This window comes from Dipodomys ordii, unplaced genomic scaffold (assembly GCF_000151885.1).
Source record: "Dipodomys ordii isolate 6190 unplaced genomic scaffold, Dord_2.0 Scaffold54, whole genome shotgun sequence".
In the NCBI taxonomy this organism is placed as follows: domain Eukaryota; kingdom Metazoa; phylum Chordata; class Mammalia; order Rodentia; family Heteromyidae; genus Dipodomys; species Dipodomys ordii.
Window position 1 is genome coordinate 171,275 of NW_012267270.1, and position 8,218 is coordinate 179,492.

At 65.9% G+C, this 8,218-nt stretch overlaps 1 protein-coding gene across 2 annotated transcripts in view; it reads left to right on the forward strand.

The window, feature by feature from the left end:
• Positions 1-7,838, forward strand: part of Lsp1 (lymphocyte-specific protein 1) — a 33,033-nt gene extending 25,195 nt beyond the window's left edge. The window contains exons 3-11 of one of the 2 annotated variants that reach the window (XM_013020992.1): positions 424-570; positions 2,105-2,228; positions 2,378-2,470; positions 2,628-2,671; positions 2,811-2,892; positions 3,285-3,419; positions 3,689-3,766; positions 3,869-3,980; positions 7,803-7,838. In XM_013020992.1, the coding sequence (XP_012876446.1) occupies positions 424-570; positions 2,105-2,228; positions 2,378-2,470; positions 2,628-2,671; positions 2,811-2,892; positions 3,285-3,419; positions 3,689-3,766; positions 3,869-3,958 (793 nt within the window). In that variant the 3' untranslated portion in view covers positions 3,959-3,980; positions 7,803-7,838. The remainder of the gene's footprint in view (positions 1-423; positions 571-2,104; positions 2,229-2,377; positions 2,471-2,627; positions 2,672-2,810; positions 2,893-3,284; positions 3,420-3,688; positions 3,767-3,868; positions 3,981-7,802) is intronic. The other variant, XM_013020993.1, reaches the window with a different exon arrangement.
• Positions 7,839-8,218: the final 380 nt, after the last annotated feature.

Below are 8,218 nucleotides of genomic sequence, written 5' to 3' on the forward strand. Positions count from 1 at the left end.
TGGAAGCAGGGAGCGCAGCCCTGTGTTTTGGGGGGCCCTGTGGAAGCAGGGAGCGCAGCCCTGTGTTTTGGGGGGCCCCAGCCTGGTGCAGACACGGCTCTGGACTGAAGGGGGAGCCCGAGCTCTGTCGATGTGGCTCCAGCCGGGTGGGGGAGGTGCAGCCTTGGCGGCCCTGGTCTGGAGGAGCCGCACCTAACATGGGTGCCCTGCCTGTTCTCACACTAAGTGCAGACGCACAGCCCTGCCCTGGGAGGGGGGGTAAGCCCCCTCTGCCCTAGGACGCCAGGGTGAGGGAGGAGGGGGCAAGTCTTAAACGGATTGAAGGCACCGGGCCTAGCCGTGGAGAGCCCCTCTGGGGCGGCTCGGGTCCCCACAGCCTGGAGGGCAGGCTGCGGCCTGACACACCACCTTCTGTTCTTCCAGCCTGGGCCGGAAGCCCTCGGCGGGCCCTGAAGTGGATGAGGACGAGGGTTTTGGGGACTGGTCCCAGAAGCCAGAGCTGTGGCAGCCACGCTGGGCGGCCGAGGCCCCCCAGAACGAGAGCCCCGAGAGGGGGCTGGCAGAGGACAGGCAAGTGGGGTGGAGGCCTGGAGGCTGGGCCTCCGGGCTGAGCTCCTCCTCGTCCTGAGCTCCTCACCCATGCTGTGATCGAGACCCCTGTTTCCCTTTCCTAGCCACCCCCCACCCCCTAAAGGCTTTTGGAGGGGGAAGAGAGGGAGGCAGGAAGGGATGGGAAGGAAGAGAGCTAGACGGTGATGTGTCCTGGGTGTGCTGGAGGGGGAAGGCGGTGAGGAAACTTCATTCCTGGCTCCCTGGGCCCTGGGGCCCTGTCCAGGCCAGCTGTGGAGGGCTGGGGTCCCAACACATCAGCACACAGCTGCAGCACGTATCTAAGGCAGGTTGTGCCAGGAAGGTACGTGTCCCTTCCGCCCCTGGCCCTCCCCGGGGCCGCTGACCATCCCCAGGAGGTGGACCAGGTGTACGCCTGCAGTTCCTCACGCGTCCCACACACGGGGACGCCTGGGCTTGTCTGACAGGGGTGGGGGCGAAGACCCCAGGCCCGCTGGGGCCTGGGCATGGTGCCGTTCCCCCCGCCTCCTCCCAGCTCAGGGTCCATGCCTGGGGAGTGGGAAGGCGGGCTCCTTCAGGCCTGTGTGTGTTTCAGCCTCAAATGTTCACCAGTTCCAAGATTGGGGCTAGGGCCCCATGGCCTCGAGCGGGCCGGAGCCCAAGGCTGAGCTGTCCACTTTCCCGGATTCAGCCCCCTGCTGGCCCCTCGGAGGCCCCGGGCCAGCAGGCACGCCCGCTCGGCCCTTCCTGCCTCAGGGCCTCTGCTCTCCTCCCCAGCACTGGCTCAGTTTCCCCCACGTGTCCTGGGGGACCTGTACACACCCAGGGTGGACATCTTGCTGCCTTGCCTTCCACGCAGCTCCCTCTCGGGCCCCACATCAGGGGCACTTTTGCTCTTCCCTGGCGGAGCCCGGCCTGTGGCTTCCACCCCCACCCCACACCTGCAGGGCCGCCGGGCCCCGGGTGCCTGAATGACCCCTCTGTGTGGCAGCTGCTGGCGCAGGCCCTGGCCCACCGTGGGCGGTGGGTCTGGGTCTTGGCTGGCACGCACACCCCGGGGTCTGAAATCATGGAAAATGAAAGAATTTACCGTCTTGTCCTCCGGGCTCATTCCCACTCACATACAGAGCCACACCCGGCGGCCAGCTGTCAGCCTCCCTTCCCCTTCCCCGGCCCTCTCCCTCCACGGCCCTCGGTCCTGATGCGGACCCTGCCCTCCCTCCACAGCCTGACCCCCTTGCCCACCCACAGAGCAGGGCAGGAGCCGGCAGCCCGGGCAGCGAGGCCAGGGACGGCCTCTGGAATCCGGCCTTGTCCAGAGAGGGGCTACAAGGGAGGTCCAGGCTCGGTGCCCGGGCGACTCTGTGTGCAGGGCCCGGGCGGCGGTCCCTGCTCTCCACGGGCCTAGGCCTGCAGCGTCGGGGGAGGGGGCTGCCTCTGAGGAGGCTGGGTCTCCCTCCCCAAAGAAGCAGGGATTCAGAAGCCCACCCCAGTTCACAGATGAGAATGTGGAGGGCTTCCCTTCCCACCGTAGGCCCAGGCAGCGTGGCTGTGACAGCGAGGCCAGCAGTGGGCCATGCCGACCTGACGTCCCCCTGGAGGACCTGCACCTGAGCCCGGAGGCTGCTGGGGGGCCCCCGGGGGCGGCAGAGGACGAGGTGAGGGCTCCCAGGGATGCGGACACCCCTCCCCCTCCCAATCTGAGAACACATTTCTGCAGGGCTGTGAGGCTGGTGACTCTGTGGGTGAGTTCTTCCCAGAACACAGATGGTTCCTCACCCTAACCGTCTGGCTTTCTTCTCTCTAGCACCAGACAGGTGGACAGCACAGGACCCCCAGCCCTCCACTCTCAGTGGGGACCGCGGAGCCCAGCTCACCTCCCCTGAGCCCCTCCATCAAAGTAAGTGAGGCCGTGTGCCTCCCCGCCCCGCCTCCCCAAGCATGGTCCCTTAGAGATTGGGACAGGGGTGGTTGGATGGTCAGCTCGGACCTCGGGGATCCGGAGCATGGATCTCGTTCTACGGCCCAAGACCCACACTTCTGCTCGCCCTCCACAGCTGGCGGACCGGACAGAGTCCCTGAGCCGCTCCATCGAGAAGAGGTGGGTCTGTGTGCTCTCCAGCATTCCAGCGCCCCAGGGTGGAGAGCTGGAACTGTGGAGGGCGTGGAGGGGGACTGGGGCTGCTGGGAGGCCCCGGTGGGGAGACCTGAGTGGGGCTCTGCTTTCTTCTTCCCTCCAGCAACAGCGTGAGGAAGACCCAGCCGGCCCTGCCCATCTCCACCATTGATGAGCGTCTGCAGCAGTACACCCAGGCCGCTGAGGTGCGTGCGCCTGCCTTGCTCACGCGCCAACCCCATCCCGCAGCACGGGTCTATCCAGCCGGTGTCAGCTCATCAACACCAGCCTGCGTCCTTCCACCCAACCAACACCCCCCCTTCACTAGCCCCCACCCCACCCACCCCACCTGCCCATCCAACCAGCACCCCTCTACCCCCCACACCCCTCCTTCAATCTGACCTCAACTCCCTTCCTTAGCCTGCGTCCCTGCACCCATCCCCGGACACCGGAGCATGTCCAGTGTCCTTCCTTCCCTATTCCCAATGACCAGGCCCCCATCATGTATTAAGGCCCTCTAGGGGACACCCAGGATAAAGAGGGACACTGGTGGACACACCCATGTTCAACTTCTCTTGGGGCTCTGTGTTCTCCGCAGTCTGCTGGTTGGACCCCGAAGATGACCCGCCAGACCTCCATAGAGCTGCCCAGTATGGCCGTGGCCAATACCAAGAACCTGTGGGAGACTGGAGAGGTGCAGACTCAGTCTGCTGCGAAGACTCCCCCCTGTAAGGTAGGGGCTCCCCCGGCGGGGCCGGTCCGGGAAGGCCAAGCTGGAGAGGTCAGCGGCCAAGGAGGTCCCTTTGGACAGAGGGCCCGGGGAGGCCCTGCTGGGGGCAGCGCCGTCAGGGGACAAGGGCAGGGGCCTTCTGTCCTGCCCTGCTTCTTCTGGGCCTCACTGGAAGGCAAGAGGGGGTCTAGGCAAAGCCGGGCAGAGGAGAGGGGCCTAGGACCTAGAGCCTCCAGCGCCACAGCCAGACTCTCTACCTCTCCTTCCTGAAGGATATCGTGGCTGGAGATATGAGCAAGAAAAGCCTTTGGGAGCAGAGAGGAGGCTGTAAGGCCTCCTCCACGGTCAAGGTAGAGCTCCACATTCCGGCACAGGCTGGGGGCAGGCAAAGAGGGGCTGCCCACATCGGGGGGATTGCCCTCACCAGCCCGACTCCACCTCTTCCCCAACAGAGCACTCCGTCCGGGAAGAGGTACAAGTTTGTGGCCACCGGACATGGAAAGTACGAGAAAGTGTCTGTGGATGAGGGTCCGGCGCCCTAGGCTGCGGAGGCCACCTGTGTGGGTGAGTCGGGTGAGGAGCAGAGCACGGCACATCGCCTGCATGTTCACATGGCTCCATCATTGTTCACAGTTGCCTTCTGCAAATGTGTCCTGGGGCCTGTGCGAGGCGGGGCCCTGGGGGCTGAAGGCCACGGCCCACACCCAGAGGGGCCTTCCTGGGCCGGGGCACACCGGAGCCCCTGGTCTCCAACCAGCCCAGAGTCCTGCCTCTTCTCCCAGGGCCAGGCCACTCAGCCGCCACGCCCTGGGGGACTCCCAGCATGCCTAGCGGGGCCTGCTGAGGAGGAGAGGCCACTGCGGGGCTGGCCTTGGAGGCGGCGGAGGACTCCCCGCGGAGTGCAGGCCGAGGGTCTGTCACAGGCCAGAGCCTAGGCCTGACCCTCCATCCTCACTGAGGCTACCGGAAAGTTTTACTGCTGGTGAAGACAGAGAGAATGATGCCGCATGGTTAGATGTGTATTTTTTTTAATTTTTTATTGTAAAGATACTATACAGAGGGTTACAGTTACATGAGCAAGGTAATGAGTACACTTCTTATTGAGCATTGTCACCCCCTCCATTGTTAGATGTGTATTTATTAGTGGCCTGCCCTCCAGGCTCCCTCTCGACAGCTATCCTGTCTCGGGCGGGGCAGTGGGCCTGCCCCTGAATCCTCCCCGCGGTGAGCCCTGTTGTGTTCCACTCCTGGCCCCTCTGAGGTCCTCTCCTAAGAACCGAGTGGACGGCAGGGCCCCTTCAAGGCCTTGCCCAGCTGCCGGCTGCCCCTCAACCCACCTTGGCTTGCTCTTCTGGTAGCTGGCCCCGACCTTCCCTCCCCCGTCTCTCTGTCCCCTCCTCGAGTCCTATTGCCGCAGCCCAGGAAGGGGGGAGAGGAGGCAGCCGACCAGGCCGCACCAGCCCTCTCCCTGCCCGGTCTCCTCCTACCCCGCCCTGGGCGCTCCCGAGTCTCCTTCTCCCTGCACCCTGACCCAGGGGTCTGGCTCCCATCCATCCTCAGACCCAGCCATCCCCCAGCTTACTCTAGTGGGATGAATCCGTCCCTTAGCCTTTGACAGCGAAGGGAGAGGGCCAGGCTGGCCACTCGAAGCCTGGCTGACCTGGCTGGGTGGGTGGGTGACACACTCACGTCCTTCTGCCCTCCCCAAGCCCCTGTGCTCCTCAACAAGGACTGATCCTGCCCTTCCTCACTGGCCCTCCTGCAGCCCCTCCATCCCCTGCCCCGTCCACCTCTCTGACTGGTCCTTTTGGGTCCCGCTACCTGACCTGCCCCCAACCGGCAGGCTGTACCCAGCACCTGCTGCCCCGATCCCATGCCCACCTGCTCCCATGATGCCCACCGCCCTCTGGTGATGGCCACACCCCCTTCTTCCCACCCACAACCCGTGGCCCCAGGGGAGCACCCTGGTCCCTTCACTGCAGCCGCCAGCCGGCCGCAGTCCGGTTGAAGTTCTTGGGTTGGGGGCTCAGCTCTAGGACGTGGTGGAGTTTGGGAGGAGGCCGCGCAGCCTCCTGCAGCTTCCGGGCGTTGAAGCGAGGCCGGTACAGGACGGGCAGGCGGCTGAGGCTGGCCACGGGCCGGTCCCCGGCCCCGGGCCCCGCTGTGCAGCTTCGCGATTCAGCCACTGACATTTGGTATAGCACCGCGTCCCACATCCTGGAGGCCCGGGAGGCGGGCGGCCGAGGCCCGGCCGGGGCCCTGGGCTCTGGCTGTGAGGGCTCCAGGCTCTGCTCAGGCTCTGGGAATGGAGGCTGCTCGGCTTCCTCCATCAACTGCCTCTTGAGACGTGTCCAGCCGCTGAGCCGGGGCTTGGGAGCAACTTTGGGGACCGGGCATGGGTGGGGGCCGGAGGGCGGGGCCAGGAGCGAGGCCAGGGGACTGGACACTTGCTCCGCCTGTGAGGTCAGCTCCTCCAGACTCTCAGTTTTGGGGCTCCTGGCGGCTGGGCTGAGAGGTGGAGGTCCTGGGGAACGGTAGGTGGGGGCGATGGGCACAATCACCCTGGCACCGGCCTCTCTGGGCACTGAGGCCTGGAAGCTGGGCGGCAGCCTAGCCGCCGGGGGCTCCCCTGGCCCGGGGCTGCCCGCCCGTGCCCCGGCTGGCAGCGGGCGGATGTGAGCGACTGGGATGAGAGGCTGGGTGCCCAGAGCACGTGGGGCTGTGTCTCCATCCTGGCCACGGGGCCCCCCATGCAGAGCCCTTCTGGGGGACTCAGGGGGCCCCGCGTGCGGGGATGCGGCCAGCTGGATGTGCACCTGGGTGATGTGAGTGGCGCTTGCCTCTGGGGCAGGGCTGGGGGCTCCGGGCCTCGGCGGGGCCTTGAGGTGAGCAGACAGAGCCCTCTGTTGGGTCCGGCTGACGGCGAAGGAGGACCTCTGCGGGGGTGAGGAGACCTGCGGGATGATGGGCGTGTGCGGGGGGCGGGTCTGTGGGGCCACCGCGCCAGGGGCCTCCACGGGACATGGAGCCTCCGGGGCCTGTGCGGTGGTGGTCTCCACCTCGTGGCTGGCCTCACTCACGGGGGACAAGGAGGCCCGGAAGGCCCCTGGGGAGGCAGGCGCGGCCCCGGCCATCTTCTTCCGGGCAGCTTTCCTCAGGAGCTTCTGCAGCCGCAGGTTGTCTTTTCCCGGCTTGGGCGGCAGGGGCGGTGGGGGGCCCAGGGGTCTTCCAGGGCCTGGGCCGCCTTCCCCCAGGGGCCCTGCGGCGCCCAAGGTGAGCATCCTGGTGCTGGAGGAAGGGGGCAGACAGGGCAGTCAGGCTGGTCGCTGCTTCTCCCTCCCTGCATGGGCGAGGGGCCTGTGGTCATCTAAGCCTGAGGGGGGGCAGGGGGATCCCTGGCCCTAGAACCTTCCATGTGCCTTCTGACCATTGTCCTGAGTGAATTTGTCCTGAGTGAATCTGAGGCCACTTGGGCAGGTGTCTTCAGGGTCTTTGTCCTCCCTGCTGGCCCAGCTCGAAGCTGGGCCGCCCGTGTGCACAGGCCCGGGCAGGCCGCAGCACCGCACGGAATGGGGGCAGGAGACCCACTGGCGAGCGCCAAGCGAGATGCTTGTGCCTGGCTGGCTGCCGGCGGCCGCGGCCGCTGTGGGCAGGAAGAAGGGGCTGCCTCCAGACTCGTGAGGGGTGCTGTGCCGCCGGCAACCCAACCACAGGCGCGTCCGTCATTGGCCAGCCAGTGGTGAGATGCCGGCCAAGAGGATCAGGAAAGCTGAGGCGCATGGGCAGAGGTAGACCAGCCGTGAGATGGGAGCAGTTTCCGCTGAGCTGTGCTAAATCGGATATGCCCCAGACCTCCAGGCCCAGGTGGTCCTGGAGAAGCAATCTGCCTTGGTTTCTGGGCAGCGGGCCTCGCTGGCCCTGCCCAGGCCTCCTCCTTGGCTTCTGGGCGCCCCATGTTTGCAAGGACATTGACAAATAGCATCTGGGCGGAGCCAGGGGCCGCCTGGTTTGGGAATGGAGGAGGCTTAGTGCTGTGTGATCGGGCTGGCTCTCCCCAGGATGGGTCCGGGAGGCATCTGCTGGGGCTGCGTCCCCATGGCTGGTGGTTTCTGGGGCCTGGGCCCAGCCCTGGGGACAGGCAGGGTGGTGGGCAGTATTCCCTCCCCTGTGAGCTGGCCATGAGCAAGGCCAAGGCCCAGGGTCTAGGGCTACACCCTGGGAGGGGGCCTCAGCAGGAGGCTGTAACAGAGATGGTCTCTGGGCTGTAGGAAGGGATGTGAGCAGGGTGACGGCCAGGTGGGGGGGGGAACAGAAGGTCAAAGCCGGACAGAAGACCCCCCCCCACCCCCACTAATCTTCCCCTCGCCTGTGGCTATGCCCGTGCAGGTGCCAGCGGCAGCTCCCTCCACACCCAGGAGAGACATGGCCTGCCGGGCTCCTGCGACAGCTCCGCTCGCTGCCACCTCCTCTGGCTGCTGTACCTTCCTGCCTCTACCCCACCCCCCCCCATTCTCTTGCCCCTGCCCGCCCCCACTCTGCCTCTCACATCAGGGAGAAGGATGAAAACCTAGGATTGGCCACAAGAACTGCTTCCTAGACGACCCAGGAGCCCCAAGAAAGTCGAGGTCTGCCCTCCCCCACGCTGAGCTGAGGGGCGCTTGAACTCGTGACCGATGCTCAGAACTCTGTCTCTCCCCGACCCCACTTTCAGATGCCCCCTATCCCCCCACACACATTTTGTGTAATAAAGCTCCTGGAATGTTCCTCACCAGCTCGCCTGTGTTCTCTCTTGCGGCACAGTT